This window comes from Thermobia domestica, chromosome 7 (genome assembly GCF_964235325.1).
Source record: "Thermobia domestica chromosome 7, izTheDome1.hap1.1, whole genome shotgun sequence".
Taxonomy (NCBI): domain Eukaryota; kingdom Metazoa; phylum Arthropoda; class Insecta; order Zygentoma; family Lepismatidae; genus Thermobia; species Thermobia domestica.
In genome coordinates, this window is record NC_137460.1 from 293,697,311 (window position 1) to 293,716,210 (window position 18,900).

Genomic DNA, 18,900 nt, shown 5'->3' on the forward strand with positions numbered 1-18,900 from the left:
ATTCATAATATTTCTGCTACGCACCACTGGTTATCATACATATATGTACAGATGGTGATCAGAAAAATGGAAACACATGAACGAAATTGCAACTTACCAGATTAGTATGGTGTCGGGCCACCTTTCGCCTTCAAGACAGCCTTGATGCGACGTGAAATGGAGGCGTAGAGGTCGTGAATGGTAGCAAGTGGAATTTTACACCATTCCTCGTGCAGGGCATCGGCCAGTTCTGTGAGAGAGGATGGAGAAATCGTCGCCGGAGTCGTGTTTCCAAGACGGACCACAGATGTTCAATTATGTTGAGATCTGGGGATTGGGCGAGCCAGGGGAGGTGTGAACTTCATCTCGATGTTCCTCAAACCACGCTGCAACAACGTCAGCTGTGTGAATGGGTGCATTATCATCCTGGAAGATGGCGTCATTGTCCGGGAACAACATCCGGACCATAGGATGCAAGTGGTCTCCTAAAATTGCGACATAATCATTGGCAGTGATTCGTCCGCTAAGTGTGACCACAGGACCCAATGAAAACTATGATATGGCGGCCAACAGCATCACCGAGCCGCCGCCATGTTTCACAGTTGGGCGGAGACACTGTAGATCATAAGCTTCTTTGGGCGTTCTCCACACACAAACACGGCCCGTGGTTGGGAATAGGGTAAAGGATGACTCATCCGACCATATCACACGTTTCCAGTCCTCAACGGTCCAAGTTGCATGGTCGCGGCACCATTTGCGGCGTGCGAAAGCGTTATGGTTCCAGATGAGAAGTTTGGCCCGTGCAACACGAACCCGAAAGTTCATGTCATGTAATTCGCGTTGGACTGTGATTATCGAAACAGGGTGGGGGAGGTGCTGATTGAGTTCCTCCGTCACTTGCTCCGCAGTGGCACGACGGTTCTGCGTGACAATGCGCTTTAATACCCGGCGTGATCTGTCACTCATGATTTTCTTCCGCCCACTGTTCCGCTTTCCCGATGTGGTTTTCCCGTGTGTTGTGTAGGTCGTCATCACCTTCGACACTGTCCCACCCGACACACCTAACACAGTAGCCACTGCCGTCACACTCACTACACATAACCGCGCACCAACAATTTGCCCTCTTTAAAAATCTGAGAGTTCTCCCAGTTTACACTACCTCCGTCTGCTGCAGCCACTGGACACTGCTGTTCCACTGCGCCTGACGTAGTATGGAGACCGACCTAACACACCACCAGCAGCGATCCAGCGCTGCGGGCACCACGACACCACTGCCAACCCATACATGTGACGTGTTGCCAACTACAGGTGTTTCCATTTTTCTGATCACCATCTGTCTGTAACAAAAGTTCCTTTTTGCAGATTTCTTAAATCTACACATTGAATTGCAGAAGTTCGATTTTGGGGGAAGCATGAAGTTAGTTCATGGTGACCCGTTACTGCCATAAAAACTTCGCCATTTTCCGAAAGCCAAAGGTGACTTCGTTGAATACCAGTTACCGGTCGCATACTTTCTCTGTTCTCTTCCGGAAGTCGTCGAATTCAGTTCCAGGCAAGAAAACGAGAGTAATACCCGGAGTTTGTACTTGCACTATACTCACGAATTCTTCTGCGTTAAAAGCTCAAAAACCCAGATGGGTTTTAAATTTTTTTTTTTTTTTTTTTTTCAGGTGGGTCCAACCCTGCCAAAGACACTTGTAATCTGAAACAAACGTAGTTCCCTATTGGGTTCGTGCAACTTCCACTTGTAAATATTTCCAAAATATGACATAACAAAGTTCTAAAGAACGTTACGGATATATGAGTTTGTCCAAAACAGGAAGTCGAAATACCTAACGGTTACAGAGAAAGTATTAAATAAAATACACCATAGGGGTGGTGAGGGGTATGTGTATAGACGGTACAACATCGAAAAATTAATTACTGATGACTAACAACAATCCCCAGAATAGTTCCAGTTCTAAACAAACGTACACTCCTTTGGGGTTTAAGCGTACCATGGGATTCGTACAAATTACTGATTTATACATATTTCCAAAACATGTCTTCACAAAGTTTTCAAGAAACATGTGTGCAACAAAACTAGAACTCGATATGTTTAACGCGGATCAAGATATTGTCAAATAAAGAGAGGCACCATACAGGTATAGGGTTTTTGTGCTTGTAAAATTCCCGAAACCGGTTATGGGAGGTTAGTAAGTACTCCAGAACCAGTTATATCCTAAAGTAATTAGGTATCTTCATGGGGTTTTCGAATATCATGGGGTTTGCGAAGATTAAATTTTAAAAGAATTTGAAAGTACATCCAATGTAGAAAATACTATCTTCAGTATCCCTCTTTCATTTAGAATCTCTGATTTTATAGTTTCTTAAAGAAGGTAAGGGTAGTGTTTTTACATGAAAACTGAGAAAGCTTAGAAAATCTTTTTTTTTTTTTTTTAATTTCATTCCGTTATTTGTCTCTAGCAGACAGTATTCTAGCTTACTGTATACTTACAGGAGGCCAATTTCGTCACTTTGTAATGAGGTATAATTTGTATCATTATACGTTATTAGCTAAAAAGAAATTGACTACGTCAGTAGCGCAAAATCTCCCACCCTTCTGAGCTCGAAAACTATGAGGTATAGACCACTTGCATATAGTGACCTCCCCTGCTACTTCTTGCAGTGTTGTCGTCTTCTTCCCAGGACTCCCTGCATACGCTCGTACATTAGTATCAAGATAAAAATTAAATGGTACTACAAATTGCTAACTAATTGACTCTATGATCTATGGATACCGGACATTCACAAAAGCTCTCTATTGACTTCTGTCCTTAGTCAACTGGATCCAGTTTCTACTTTCAGTTCCTGTTTCTGCAAGATGCATCTTAATACTGTCTTCCTAATGGTCTTTTTCCGCTTGGATTTCTAGTTAAAGTTTTGAAAGTGTTTCTGCTTTCTTCCATTCTGACTACATGACCTGTCCACCTGAGCCTCCTAGATTTAATGATCTTAACAATGTTGGAGTATTATTTAAAATGAAATGAAATTTTTGAGTTATACGTCCAACGCTTATGCCGGTTAGGCTAAAGGAGACGGTGATGATGAGAGATGAATGAAATGGTGGAATGAAGAAAGTGGGAGGAAACGGGAGAACCCCGAGAAAACCCACGCACACGGTGTTTGTCCACCACAAAGTTCACTTGGCGGGAGGAGAGTTTGAACCCGAGACCCCTAGCAGCAGAGTTATGGGGTATTATTTAATTTCTCCCCCAAATCACTTGGTAGTGACTCTGACTCACATTGTAGTGTTAACGGTTCGTTATTTGTAGCTGTGATGAATATACATACAGCGTGGACATATGGCATAAAAGCTATAGTTCTAGATGCAACTAAAAAGCACGAATGCTATCTAACCGAGTCAGAAGACGAGCACTGCAGGGGGGTCCAATCAGTAGCGTTGTGATGCGTCCGAAGAGATCAGGCGCGTTGGTGATGGTGGGTATATGCATAAACGAGCTCGTTTACAACGGCTCACTATAAGTCACATTACCGGCTCCGGAGCCGTCGAAGGATTTGGGAGAGATAAATGCCATCCCGATGTTTGGTAAACGGTGTAAATTATGGAGTTCCTCGTTATGAAGTTTCCGCCATTCCCCATTCCCGTTTTCCTTGGGTCCAAATATTCTCTTCAGGATTTTACTCTCAAATACTTTCTGTCTGCGTTCATGCCTCAAAGTAACTGACCATACAGCACAACAGGCACAATTACCGTTTTATATATTTTAAGCTTCAAATTCCTCGACAGAATTTGCGAAGGCAAAAGATTTTGAACTGAATAATAACACGAATTCTCTACTTTCACTTTACATACAATTTGCCCGTGAATATAATGCAAAATGCGTATACGAGGAGTGATCGGATATTACATGCATTAGGTTATTATTAGACATGGTCTCTATATCGGTTGACACACTTGTCGCATTGTAGTATGAGTTTGAAGATTCCCTCCTGGTAAAAATCTTGTCCTTGTTTGTTCAGCTACGTTGTCACGAAGTGTTCCACTTCCTTGTTTGAAGCGAAGCGATGGACTCCTGAATGTTCCTTCGAATACGGAAACAATTGAAAGTCGCTTAGAGCGAGGTCTGGGCTATACAGAGGGAGGTCGATAATGTGCCAGCGAAACTGCTTCAGCAGTGTGGTAGTCTTCTGTTCTGTATGCGGGCGTGCGTTATCGTGAAGATGATGCTGACGAGGCATTACAGTCTCCTGGTAAAACTCTACCAGCTGCCGGTGAATTTAAGCCGCGGTTACGTGTTTCGCCCATAGAAATCAAATAACTGAGCGGCGTTCCTCGCGAGACCAATTTTCCAAACGAGTTGCCACTAGCGTTGTATGTGGTGGGTGACTGAAACTGTACACAGTTGCGTACTCTATGTGTTAAAATTACGGTACTTTCCTCATTCCCCTATAACAGATGAAACTCCAGAAATATCGGCCTTGTAACCTTAAGTTCTGATCCTCTCTCATATTCTAGTTACACTCTCTCCGTAAACTTCTACCAGCTGCAGTTACATGTTTCGCTCACAGAAATGGAATAACTGAGCGGAGTTCTTCAGGAGACCTGTTTTCCAAATGAGCCGCCATTCCTACAACTAGCACTGCAGGTTGAGGGTGACTGAAACTCTTCACAGTTGCCAACTCCATGTATTAAAATCACTTCATACTCCCCATTCCTCTATAACAGACGAAACTCCAGAAATATCGGACTTGTAACCTTAGGTTCTGATCCTCTCTCATATTCTAGTTACAGTCTTTCCGTAAACTTCTACCAGCTGCAGTTACATGTTTCGCCCACAGAAATGGAATAACTGAACGGAGTTCTTCAGGAGACCTGTTTTCCAAATGAGTCAGCATTCCTACAACTAGCACTGCAGGTTGAGGGTGACTGAAACTCTTCACAGTTGCCAACTCCATGTATTAAAATCACTTCATACTCCCCATTCCTCTATAACAGACGAAACTCCAGAAATATCGGCCTTGTAACCTTAGGTTCTGATCCTCTCTCATATTCTAGTTACAGTCTTTCCGTAAACTTCTACCAGCTGCAGTTACATGTTTCGCCCACAGAAATGGAATAACTGAACGGAGTTCTTCAGGAGACCTGTTTTCCAAATGAGTCAGCATTCCTACAACTAGCACTGCAGGTTGAGGGTGACTGAAACTCTTCACAGTTGCCAACTCCATGTATTAAAATCACTTCATACTCCCCATTCCTCTATAACAGACGAAACTCCAGAAATATCGGACTTGTAACCTTAGGTTCTGACCCTCTCTCATATTCTAGTTACAGTCTTTCCGTAAACTTCTACCAGCTGCAGTTACATGTTTCGCCCACAGAAATGGAATAACTGAACGGAGTTCTTTAGGAGACCTGTTTTCCAAATGAGTCAGCATTCCTACAACTAGCACTGCAGGTTGAGGGTGACTGAAACTCTTCACAGTTGCCAACTCCATGTATTAAAATCACTTCATACTCCCCATTCCTCTATAACAGACGAAACTCCAGAAATATCGGACTTGTAACCTTAGGTTCTGATCCTCTCTCATATTCTAGTTACAGTCTTTCCGTAAACTTCTACCAGCTGCAGTTACATGTTTCGCCCACAGAAATGGAATAACTGAACGGAGTTCTTCAGGAGACCTGTTTTCCAAATGAGTCAGCATTCCTACAACTAGCACTGCAGGTTGAGGGTGACTGAAACTCTTCACAGTTGCCAACTCCATGTATTAAAATCACTTCATACTCCCCATTCCTCTATAACAGACGAAACTCCAGAAATATCGGACTTGTAACCTTAGGTTCTGATCCTCTCTCATATTCTAGTTACAGTCTTTCCGTAAACTTCTACCAGCTGCAGTTACATGTTTCGCCCACAGAAATGGAATAACTGAACGGAGTTCTTTAGGAGACCTGTTTTCCAAATGAGTCAGCATTCCTACAACTAGCACTGCAGGTTGAGGGTGACTGAAACTCTTCACAGTTGCCAACTCCATGTATTAAAATCACTTCATACTCCCCATTCCTCTATAACAGACGAAACTCCAGAAATATCGGACTTGTAACCTTAGGTTCTGATCCTCTCTCATATTCTAGTTACAGTCTTTCCGTAAACTTCTACCAGCTGCAGTTACATGTTTCGCCCACAGAAATGGAATAACTGAACGGAGTTCTTCAGGAGACCTGTTTTCCAAATGAGTCAGCATTCCTACAACTAGCACTGCAGGTTGAGGGTGACTGAAACTCTTCACAGTTGCCAACTCCATGTATTAAAATCACTTCATACTCCCCATTCCTCTATAACAGACGAAACTCCAGAAATATCGGACTTGTAACCTTAGGTTCTGATCCTCTCTCATATTCTAGTTACAGTCTTTCCGTAAACTTCTACCAGCTGCAGTTACATGTTTCGCCCACAGAAATGGAATAACTGAACGGAGTTCTTCAGGAGACCTGTTTTCCAAATGAGTCAGCATTCCTACAACTAGCACTGCAGGTTGAGGGTGACTGAAACTCTTCACAGTTGCCAACTCCATGTATTAAAATCACTTCATACTCCCCATTCCTCTATAACATATGAAACTCCAGAAATATCGGCCTTGTAACCTTAGGTTCTGATCCTCTCTCATATTCTAGTTACAGTCTTTCCGTAAACTTCTACCAGCTGCAGTTACATGTTTCGCCCACAGAAATAGAATAACTGAACGGAGTTCTTCAGGAAACCTGTTTTCCAAATGAGTCAGCATTCCTACAACTAGTACTGCAGGTTGAGGGTGACTGAAACTCTTCACAGTTGCCAACTCCATGTATTAAAATCACTTCATACTCCCCATTCCTCTATAACATATGAAACTCCAGAAATATCGGACTTGTAACCTTAGTTTCTGATCCTCTTTCGTACTTGTAAAACAGATTTTATGTCACACAAAATTATAATGTAGCCTATAAAGATAATGAAGATTATTACCTTATTTTGCTTAGGTATTAACTAGAAACAAGTTTTTCAACTAATTTCTTTACTGAAGCCGTCTTATACTTTAACAACGTACAAATTTACATTTGTAAAATAGGAGAGTGGACCAAAAGTAATGCCTCCCGTGGCGTAAAGAATTTATTTATGAACATATTACAGAAAAAGGAAATGCAGATCACAGCCTGAAGAAAACTACTGTTCAACAGTCTCCATGAATTTGGACATATTTGCGACATCGGCGAACCCAACCTATTTTGGAAAAATTCAGGGATTTTCTTCTTGACCCATGATTTTAAAGCTGTTTAACGTAATTCAAGTTACTAAATCAGAAGCCACGTATGGTTAGGTTTTCTTTCATAGGTCCAAACAGGTAATAATCGGAAGAAGCCAAATCAGGGGTTATAGGGTGAATGAAGCACTACTAACCAACCCACTTTTGTAGTCAACTGAGTGATGTCGGTGTGCATCATCATGATAAAACTTGATGAAATGAAAGTCTTTGTGATCTTTTCTTATTGCCTCGTTAAGTTTCCTAAGGTGATTACATAGGCTTCGCTATCAATTGTGGCATGATGGTTCAGAAAATCAACTAAAATAACATCTTGTGTTTTCAGAAAATACTTTTGTCATAACCTTCTAGATTCATCTGGAAAGACTTGCATTTTTGGGACATGGAGAACTACTGTGGCAGCATTCCTTGGTTGCACTTTACTCTGTGGGTCGTACAGATATACCCAGGTCTCATCTCCAGTCACCACATTTTTGATCAAGTCTTGATTGTGAGTTTTAAATGCATCTAGGAGGTCTTGACAAATCTCCATTCGCCGCCTCCGATTCTCAACGGTCACGTGCTTGGGAACCCAGTTAGCACAAACTTTTGATATCCCTAGTCAGAAATTATTCCTTAGGCAGAGCCATACGATGGACAACTTGTTCAATACATAAGCAACATTCTGAACTGTAATATACCTGTCTTCTCGAATCTGTTTATCAGCATGTTGTCGGTTTGCTTCAGTGACTGATGTTGACCGAGTTCTCCGTTTCGAAACTTCTTCACTGAACGCTGCACAGTGCTGACGTCCATTATAGCGTTCCCATGAACAGTTTTCAAGCTGTTATAGATTTGCTTATGTAGACAACCTTCCTTTGCCAGAAATCCAATGCCCTTTCTTTTAGCTTGGGATCAATCAGGAAAAAACAAACTACATTAGTGGAGTAAGATTACCTGTATAATATGATGCATAGATAATTTCAGTACCTGTAGGAGAAACAAAATAATAACGACGGAGGTCTTACTTTTTGATCTCTCGTAAATAGATATCAGATGATACATTATTGATTTACAGGGGAAAGAAAATGGACAACTTGTTGGAAGAATATGAAACAATATGTCCAAAAATTAAGTTTCCCGTAGACCTAAAAATTAACAATCAAATACATTTCTTGGATAAGACTATTTTCAGAACCAGTAACACATTTTACACTAATATTTGTAGGAAACCTACTATAGTTCTTATATTAATAATAATAATAATAATTAAAAAACAATCAGCGCATGTAGTTAAGGCAAATATTTAGATAGATATGTTTCTGATAGTGTTTAACTTAATATCACAAGAAGAAAATACTACCAGAGTGCTAGTAGGATTATACAAGTGGAAGCAAAAAACGGTTATTAAAGGAAAATTTTGAAAAAAAATGGGATAACAAATCATTACAAATTTACAAAAAGTAAAAAAAAAAAAAAAAAGTAATTGAAATTAATTCATACAATTCCAACAATTGAGTTTAGACTGTCATATAAATTGCACAAAGATGACACAAAAAAAAAGTACGGTTTTTACATAACACTTAAAGCACCCAGGAACTTAGAGAAGCATCTAACGGAATTCAAAAGCTATTTCATAAGCGGGAAAGTGCGCTTTCATAAATTTTTGGAGTGTCGTGTATTTTTGATTAAAAAAATTCAAGGGCATGACTAAGATGAATATTGGCAAAAAAATTAAAATAAATAAAATAAGGAAGCAAAAGAAGAACATTGAACTGTGTCGGGGTTATGAAACCATTTACATGATCCAAAGCATACTAATAAGGGTATCAAAATTTTTCATAAAATACTATCCTATCTTGGAAGAATAGTATTCGTATTGATTTTACGTTATGATTACACAGCCAGGTTTAAATATAGAGATTGGATGTGCTGACAAACAGGAGGACTATATCATAAGTTGATAACAGTGATTTTTGTGCACAAACATATGTTAACAGGCGAAAAGGTATCTGGCCACAATGAACTAGATAGAGCAGCACGTTCAAGAGAGCTGGTTAAAAATTTTATTTAGTGTTTTTACATAAATTTAAAAATTAATTAATTCTACGATGTGAAGCAAATGCAAATATGAAGATCTAAAGCCTCAAACTCTGCTGGAATAAAAGAGCTTATCCTGAGGATGGTCACAGTCCCCATAGCAGAAAATTTGCCGCGCCTGTGCAGAAAAATTGCCAGAGAAAAGACAAATAACCACAGAAAAAAAAAAATCCTTAAAGCTGCTCTCATTAGAAAATACGATGTATCATAACATAAATATTTTAAATCTGCTTCTTTTAGCAAACCTCTTTCAAAAAATGTAACGTCAAAGGTTGTAACCCGAACTAAGGATACCGCTGAAAACTTTACCATGCTTCATATAACGCTCTAATAAAAACATGATAGTATCATCATAATTTTTTATTTTGGAATTCCTGCAGAAAATTTTTTACTTACAAAAGCTCATCGCAGAGAGACAAAGAAAGTTCTGCCATCGGGGTCACAGTAAGGCGAGTGGTTTAAGTTATCGTCTACGCGAATATGAGATAAAAATCTTAATTCTATTTATGCATATGAAAGTAGTTTACCTGCTGCACATAGTGATATAATGACTCATCTGTATCCTTTTTTTTTTTTTTTTTTTTTTTTAAAGGTTATATTTCAGTTGCACAAGTGGCTAATCTTCGTCCGGACAGAGTTTTTTTTTTTTTTTTTTTTTTAATTTATTTTCTTAAGGAAATCTTTACATAGTTGTTGCAGCTAACAGCGGTATGTATATTATCAGGGCTTGAAAAATCCACTCGTCAGTGACGAATACTTTTTTTTTTTTTTTCACATTTGGCGAATAAATACACTGTGACGGCAAAATGGTCTGGCTAGTAGATTATTATTATTATTATTATTATTATTATTATTATTATTATTATTATTACTGGCTAGTACTTGCAAGCAAGATTTTCAAGCCCTGTATATTATAGTGTCATCTTGTTAGTAGCTCGTAGCATATACCTATTAATATATGAACACACTAAACCTGTTTTTTGTTTCTTACAGGAGTGACTCGAAGCTAGCTAATTGTTCTAATCTTCATTATGTCCGTCAACCGGTGATCATTCCATATACCTAGATTTACAGTGTTATTAGATCGTACACCTCTACAATGTTACATCACTAATTTGTGAATTTCGTAATTTTTCTGCAGCCTACAGGTTGTAATTAAGTATTTTTTGATGTCCTTAAGTTCAGCTTTCTTTATGTAATTGGTAGCATGCTACTATTTTTTCAGTATTCCCCTTATCCATGTTTAGTAATGGGTTCTTTGTCCTACTACGAATACGTTCCTACCACTATATAGAGAAGACCCCGTGTGAGACTTCCACATTTCGAATTGAATGTTTAGTGATTTGGAGATGCCTTGACAACTCTGAAACAGCGTCTTTTTCCTCCTGACACTTCCTAATGATTCCATGCAATCTGGTGCCGATATTTCTTTTGGTCTTCCCTCTGTAGGAGCCCGTAACTAGTAACGTAAATGAGTAACTGTGGAACCTCATATTCCTAGGTACAACATACCACTGCGGAAAATAATTGAATTCCTCTGCTCTGATGCATTGAAGAAATGTTACAGATGAGTGATTTTATTTTGCATAGCAATGTGTTCCATGTTGACATAAAAGATGATCCTTTATCGTACGTTTGATGGTCAAGAACCTTTTTAACTCAGTTATATCGGGACGTAATGAATTCCCAAGCCCTTACATTTGTAATATTCAGTAACTGATAAGACGGCATTTTTTTTCTTTCTTATTAAAGTTTAATGTCTGACGAATATTCCCCGAGGCTAAGGGAGGCGGTAACTGTGGAAGGAAACGGGAGAACGAACGTACTCGGCGTTTACTTCTACTGTACCGCCGTGGTCCAATGAAGATAGGAATGATCAACGAAATGCTTCTATCGCAGAAGAAAAACTTTTCACTTCCCAAATGACCGACTAACATGTACTATTCGATCTTGTGGGAGTGTACATGGTAACGTAGCACTTAAGTTCTCATTGTATCTTGAGATAGGCCAGAATTGAGTTTTCCATGAAGCACCAATCTTGAACATTCTTCTTTAGGAGAACAAGTGACAACAACGCAGCAACCACGTTCTTTTTCGTAATTTAAAAGCATTTGTCAGCTGCGTTGTCTGACTTCTGAGTCTACTATTTTTGTAAAAACTTGGTGTTCAAAGTACGTTGATAGTTTACTGTTTATCAGATCATGTGCGCCTCTGTATTAATTATACGTTTTCTCTTTTAGGTTTGTATGGACGATGACCTTCCGAACGCCATCTGTGAGTTGTGCGCACAGAAATTAGACAGTTTTGCAGAATTTCGAGATACGTGCCATAAATCTGAAAGCTATCTTCTTAAGTTGGTTGGTGAAAGGATGTCCAACAATACAACTGTTTCTGATACTCAGGTAAATGTGAAGCTTAATTATTCAAAAAAAATCTAGTTTTACGTCCCATGGTTACACCGTGTATGCTAAAGGAGAGTATAATGATGAGAATAAATGAAATGTTAATACACAATAACACACTGAGCAAGGCTATGTGATAATATGTATAAAAAAAAAAAAAAAAAAAAAAAAAAGTATCACGGAACAGTTTCAACACAATAACTGTGTCTTCATCAGACTTCCACTCCTTCTGGCTGCTGGGAGTTGGTCATCACTTATATATACTGTCCGGAGATCAACTTTTAATTAGGCTCCGCCCCTTCATTAAAAAGTAACACTTGTGTGGCTTTCACTTTCACTTTTTAACTGCACGCGTGCCCAATTAAAAGTTTACTTTTTTCGCTGGATGCATTCCGTCCTCTTAATTATCCTTATTTTCCTTGTTAATTTTGAAAGGTTTGTGAAGTGATTACTCTTAAAGGATAGAGTTTCGTAAATCGACTAAACCCATCAACAAGAACGAGAACAAAAGAATAACCCCCTTTTTTTAGATTTCAAAAGCGGGCCAAAGGTGTCCAAATAGAGAAGGTGACCACTCTCTTTAACCAAGGAGCTGGCTAAATTACCAATTTTTGAATTTTGAGCATCTTTGTAAAGGGCACAAACCACACATGATCGACAAAATTGAGCTACATCTTTCTTCCACCCTTCCCAATAGTGTAAAACCTTAATTTTGTCAATTGTTTCTGCTATACTAGGCTGGCCAGACAGTTTGTTGCAACGAAGATCATCAAGCACAGAGGCTCTTGCAGATTTAGAGAGCCATATTACCCAATGGTCCCCCTCAATATTCCTAAGCGTCCTAAGTAATATTCCCTCATTATTTAAGCGAGTGACTTTCTCTAACTGTTGAACTTTTCGTTTCATTTTTCCGGCGAGTTTTTCGGTTTTTCCCTTATGCCTGTTAATCAGGTTGTTTAAAAGGATTTGTTTTTCTTGCTCTCTCACCAGATTTTCTTTGCTGAGATCTATTCTGTTCTCGGCACGATCTTTTTCCTCTTCTACCACACCAGAAAAAGGTAGTTCAAGGAAACCTTTAACTTTCTCTTCTTCTCTCCATTTATTCACCATGGTGGTAGTAATTCTATAACTTTTCTTTTTTCTTCTCATCTCTTCCTTCGTGTTCTTTATAGCCTTGCTGTTGAACAACTCAGCCAAGTTTACTTCTTCATACTCTAGGTCACTAACCTTTCGAAGTTCTTCTTCTATTTTGAGATACCCTTCGTCATTTTCTGTCTCTAGAGGATAGAATTCATTGCTGACCAAGTTTACTTCAAAATTCACGCCTTCTGTGTAGCCTTGACTAATCCTAGACAGATAATCAATGTAGTGGGCTACTCCTTTACGATATCTAATAACAACAGGAAACCTAGAGATACGAGCCAACCACCTCGTGATTAAAGCGGAAACTTTGGATGCTTTAAAGAGGTGAGTTATCGCTTTATGGTCGGTAAAAACCGTTATTCTCGGGGTTTGGACAAAATACAATTGATATCGTTCAAGAGCTAGTACAATTCCAAGCAGCTTGCTGTGACGGGGATAGTTTCTTCGACCCAAAAGCTACTACCCGCATCTTGTTATTTTCATCCTTTTGTGCTACTAGGTAGCCGCTCGCTATACTGGAAGAATCGACGAAAAGAAAGAATTCTTCATTTAGCCTGGGGAGAAGTAACTTGGGATTTGACACTATAATGGATTTTAATTTATCCAGCGCTTCCTGCTCAGTCTGCCCCCATCTGAACTTTTCTGACTGCTTTAGCAACGACGTCAATGGTGCAGTGATCTCGGCCATTCTAGGAATGTGGTTCCTGACATAGCCAAAAAATCCAATTAAAGATTGCAGCTCTTTTTTAGATTTAGGTCGCTGAATCTGATTGGCCATCTTTATTTTCTCCTCAGAGCAGGATAGAATTCCGTTTGATACTGAAAAACCTAAAAATTCTATTTTTTCACAAAAGAAAAAAGATTTTTGAAGGACTTAAGGTCAACCCTTCATTTTTCAGCCTAGAGAAGGTGTCATCCAACACATTCATCATATCTCCATATCTGTTGCCCACAGGAGGTCATCGCAAAAGCAGATAACTTTTGTATAATATAATTCACCTAGAGTCAATTGCATAAACTTGCAAAGAGTGTTAGGCATAGACATGAGGCCGTACGCTCCCCGAACGTATCTAAAAATCCCCCACGGAGCTATGAAAGCTGTATAAGAGCGGGATTTTTCTTCTATCATGCACTGTGCGTACGAGAAACTCAAATCGCTTTTTGAGAATAATTTCTTATTCCCAAGATAGGCTAGAGACTCCTCAAGGCTTGGAATAATTGAAATTTGAGGCTTCGTAAGGTGATTAACACGACGCGCGTCGAGCACCAGTTTGTAATTTCCCGACTTCTTGTGAATAATAACATTGCTCACATAGTCAGAATAACAGGATTCAATAAGATCCTGAGCTGCAGTTTCTCTAACAGGTCTTTAAGGATTTTTTTCTTTTCATTTGACATAGGTCTTAGTTTGAAAAAAAAAAGGTTTTTCTTCATATAACTCAATAGTATGCTTTACACTTCTAGATAACCCTGGTTTTTCAGAGAATAAATCTTTATGCTTCCAGACCAATTCTTCAAATTTGGCCTTATTGACCGGATCTAGATTTACCCTATTTATCATACGCCGAATTTCTTCTTCATCATCTCTTTCTTCTATTGAGTTTACTGCGCAATTTTATTTTTTCAAACTAGAACTCTCTGTATCAAAAGGACAAATAAACTCCTGTTCAGTACCTAGAGTCCATCCTTGGTTTCTAATATCAAAAACTATGCCGGTAGATTTAAGCATATCTCTCCCACCTAGTACTTCCTTAATCAGACCTGGTATTAAATAAAATTTCTGTTTAACTTTTATATCATAAATTTCTATCGACGTGATGATATATTCATTAATAACGATGGATCCACTTGCTAAGGCTACCGCTTGGTTACATTTATGAACTTTGATCCCTTTTTCCTTCAACTCATTGGCTATTTTTTCATTTATGGCTGACAGGCTACTACCACTGTCCAAGAAAACGAATACCGGAATACCAGATAGGTTTCCTTTTACTAACGGAGGTTTTATCTTCTCCCCCCTGTATCTTTTACTAAGCATCGCTTCCCGTTTTTTGATGGAGGAACATAATGGTCAGGTGCATCTCTAGAAACAGATATTTGTTTCTTCTTTCCTCTACCTGGAACACCTGCATTTTGTTCTTCAGCAGCATTCGTCTTCCTATTGTGTTCTGTTCTAAAACACCTTCTGAGCGTCTGGGGCGATGCTCTTTCCGTTAGAAAGGCTCTAGCCACTGGAAAATGGATTCCTTCTTCTTCTTTTTTCTCAGGTGCTACAAATCTTGTTCGATTTTTATCATGCTTCAGTTTCCAAGTTTCTTCCTGGGAGTAAATTTCCATTCCAACCTTTTTTATCAAGTCTAGACTCATTATAAGATCCTTATTAAGACCGGGAAGAACGTAGAAATGATGTTTAAAAACACGTCCTTTCAGCAAAAATTTGGCTTTTAAGACTCCTGTTGCCGTAGCTTCGACTGTAGCTAATAATAGTTTCTCTTCACAAGGACTAACTACTGCACCATTTTTCTTCAATTCCAGTGCAAGTTTCTCATTGGCCAGACTTATTACAGAACCCGTATCCGTGTAGAGGAATTTCTTCTTTTTTCCAAACATTGCATATATATATATATATGGTCCTGATTTCCGTTTCTTTTTTCCTTGGAAAACTGCTGCAGACACTTTTTTATCACGCGCCTTGAAGCACTGTGATGTCCAATGATTTTTCATTTTACAATGATTGCAGAACTTCTGTTTGTAATTTTCCGATTCTAACGCTTCTGTCTGAGTCTTCTTCTTTCTTGGGGAGCCTGCTGGATCTAATGCTCTGACGTCCAGTCGAGGAATTTTTTCAGCCCCCTTATCTCCCGTAAGCTGCGCCACTGCTAATGACTTCTTTTTACTTGACTCCGATTTATTCGAAACTGCAACCACGTAATCGTGTTCTTTAAGAAGGAGAGATTGTATTTCAAGAGATGCTAGCTCTAGCTTGTTGATGCTCTTGAAATTCTTTCCATATAGAAAGCTTCTAAATCTCGGATGAGATTTATTTATTATTTCTTTAATAATCACGTCTTCTTCCAATGGCGTCTCTAATCTCTGATACATTCAACATATGTCTCTTATAAATTCTGAAAGAGATTCATCTACTCTCTGGTATCTTTCGTTTATATTCTCTTGAATCTCACGATTGTATTCAAAAGAATAAAATTCTTGGAGAATCGAATGTCTAAAATTAGAGAACGAATCGAATTTCTTCTTGAAAACCATCAATTTCCTCGCTCTACCTATAAGAACCTTAGGTATGATTTTTTCTAATACTTCTTCTTTCGACAGATTCTTCTGTTCTGCGTAAACGTCAAGTTCCTCTAGAAATTCATAGACCGAGCTTTCCGGTTCCCCGTCGAATTTGGGTGGAAGAATTTGAAATTCTAACTCCTTATCTTTCTTGCAATCACACGTTGTTCCATTTTGTTGATTATTTCTGTCTTGCCGCGAATCCAAAGCCTCCAGTATTCTGTGGTTAGCTGATCCCCTTCTCTTAGATGTAAAGCCTCTCTCAATTGGTTAATATCTAAACTAGGTTCCATTCTTGTTATTTTTCCTGTACGTAATAACATATAAGTCAAAACTAAATGGAAATCCCGAGACTTGAGCTCCCAATTCTGTAGTCGGGGAAAAAAAATTAGAAAAAAAAAATATAAATATTTATTGGTTCTTGGCTTACTGCTAGTTGGCTCAGTGAAGTATTTAAGTCTAGGGGTATATCTTTTAATAATTCCGATCTACATATTGCTAAAATAAAGTTATATTTAATATGGTAAGTATTTATAGTTCTGCTTAAAGAAAACAAATCTGTACGTAACAGGAAAAGAAACCGTGAGTTTATTCTATAAAAATAATAAGTAGAACTAGTGTTCTTAAAGATGGGAAAAATATTTGAAGAGGTCAGAAGCAACAAGTTAAATATGAGATGCCACCAGGGGAACGAAAAGAGAGGGAAATTTTAACGATCTCCAATAACTCTTTCTTAACAAAATATCTGGTTTACTATATCTTGGTGTTTTGATAGTTAAATAGTTAAAAATAATGAATTCTACTAAGACTCCTTCCACCACTCTGGAAGTCACTAACTAAATGTTTAAATATCTGGCTATAATTCTAACCCAGCTATCATTCTAGCTGTCTCTAACTTTTATATATATATATATAAACTATCTTAGCCTTCATTCAGGCTTCAGCCGCCACTCCGACTGTCACTACCTCTTAAAAAAAAATAAATAAAAAAAAATAAAAAAAAAAAAAAACTAAGCCACCATTCAGGTTTCAGTCGTTACTTCGACTGTCACTAACTATTAGAAAATTCTGGGGAGACAATCATTCTTGTCGATCCCGCAGATTCACCTACCCGGCTATCACTTAAGCCAGCGGAAGGCGTAGGAATACTGCTAATGCAGCTTGAGAGCACCGAAATCAGGGAGTTCAGTTTAAGCTCTGATGAGATGGGGCGACCGCTTCCCTTAAAAAGGGGAAGAAAGCAGAAAGCCGAGTCACGATAGTGTCGCCGCTGCGTGGGAGAAAATTAAGAAAAATATCATTTAGCAGAAAGGGTTAAGCGATCGGCGAGACACCTAGTGACATTTACATAGTATATTTGTCTTTTGTTGCTCCTGTGGATAGAAAAAGAACGAAAGAAGTTACATGTTAGCTATGCTAACTAATCAACATAGATAAATGCAAGATAAAAACACAACAATATTAAAAGATAATAATAAGTAAAAAAATTAAATCTTTGGCCAAAGATAATGATGTTCTTTATGCAACTGTTTTTTTCTTTTATTAAACAAAAACAGAGTATTGCAGCTTTTTATGAAAAGTTGATCTCCGGACAGTATATATAAATGATGACCAACTCCCAGCAGCCAGAAGGAGTGGAAGTCTGATGAAGACAGTTATTGTGTTGAAACTGTTAGGTGATTTTTTTTTTTTTTTTTTTTTTTTTTTACATATTATCACATAGCCTTGCTCAGTGTGTTATTGTGTATTAGTACAAAATGGAAACAAGGCCTGATAGAATAGTTAAATGAAATGTTGTATTGAAGAAAGTGGGAGGAAACGGAGAACCTGCAGAAAACCAATGTATATGGTATTTGTCCACCTCAAAGCTGACTTGCCGCGAGCTGAAATCGAACCAAGGACTAGATGCACCAGAAGTGAAGACTCTACTACTAAGCGCTTAGTAATTCAGCTCATTCATCATCAACATGTTCCCAGGATCAGAATCAAATTTTGTTTTTCTCCGAAGCAATCTGAACATGTAACTGCAGTAGTAAAATCGTACAAAGATAGAGACTCCAGTTGATCATTATCATTTCCATATTTCCTTTGTATTCATAACAAGTTTTGATAACATAGTCCTTTCCGTAGTTTCAAAGTTTATTAATAAACATTAGTAATTAAATGTACACTCATCTTAAAAATGATTGTCGCATATCTATAACTGTCTTCTTGTAAGAATATAATTTGATAATGATTTTGCAGGGTACTTTTAATACTGATACTATGTGTATAATCGGGAAATGTATATTTGTGATAAATTTCATACGAAAAGAATTATAAATACGCAAATTAGAATGAGTAAAACAAAATGCTGTTAAATGGACAAGAAAGTTTTATTTTCGTTTTATTGTTCTTATTTACTGCTCTTTGGACATGAAATGGCTACGTTCATGTCTTTGCCGATTATACATACTAACATTGTAAGAAATACCGTGCGAATTCGTTATCAAATTATATTCCTACAACAACATATTTTTAGACATGCGACAATAATTCTGCACATGAGTGTGCATCCAGTGGAGAAGAATGAGAAAGAAACATGCAAGTTAAGATGTCCGTATTTTAAGTGTTCATAAAATTAACATATATATATATATATATATATATATATATATATATATATATATATCAGAATTTTTTTTCTGTCTGCTGTTTTCGT

At 38.1% G+C, this 18,900-nt stretch overlaps 1 protein-coding gene across 1 annotated transcript in view; it reads left to right on the top strand.

Moving 5' to 3' along the window:
• Positions 1-18,900, top strand: part of LOC145691053 (uncharacterized) — a gene marked incomplete in the record, with an annotated part of 199,934 nt that overhangs the window by 81,450 nt on the left and 99,584 nt on the right. Inside the window, 1 exon segment of the mRNA XM_081766689.1 lies at positions 11,604-11,765. Coding sequence (XP_081622815.1) covers positions 11,604-11,765 — 162 coding nt within the window.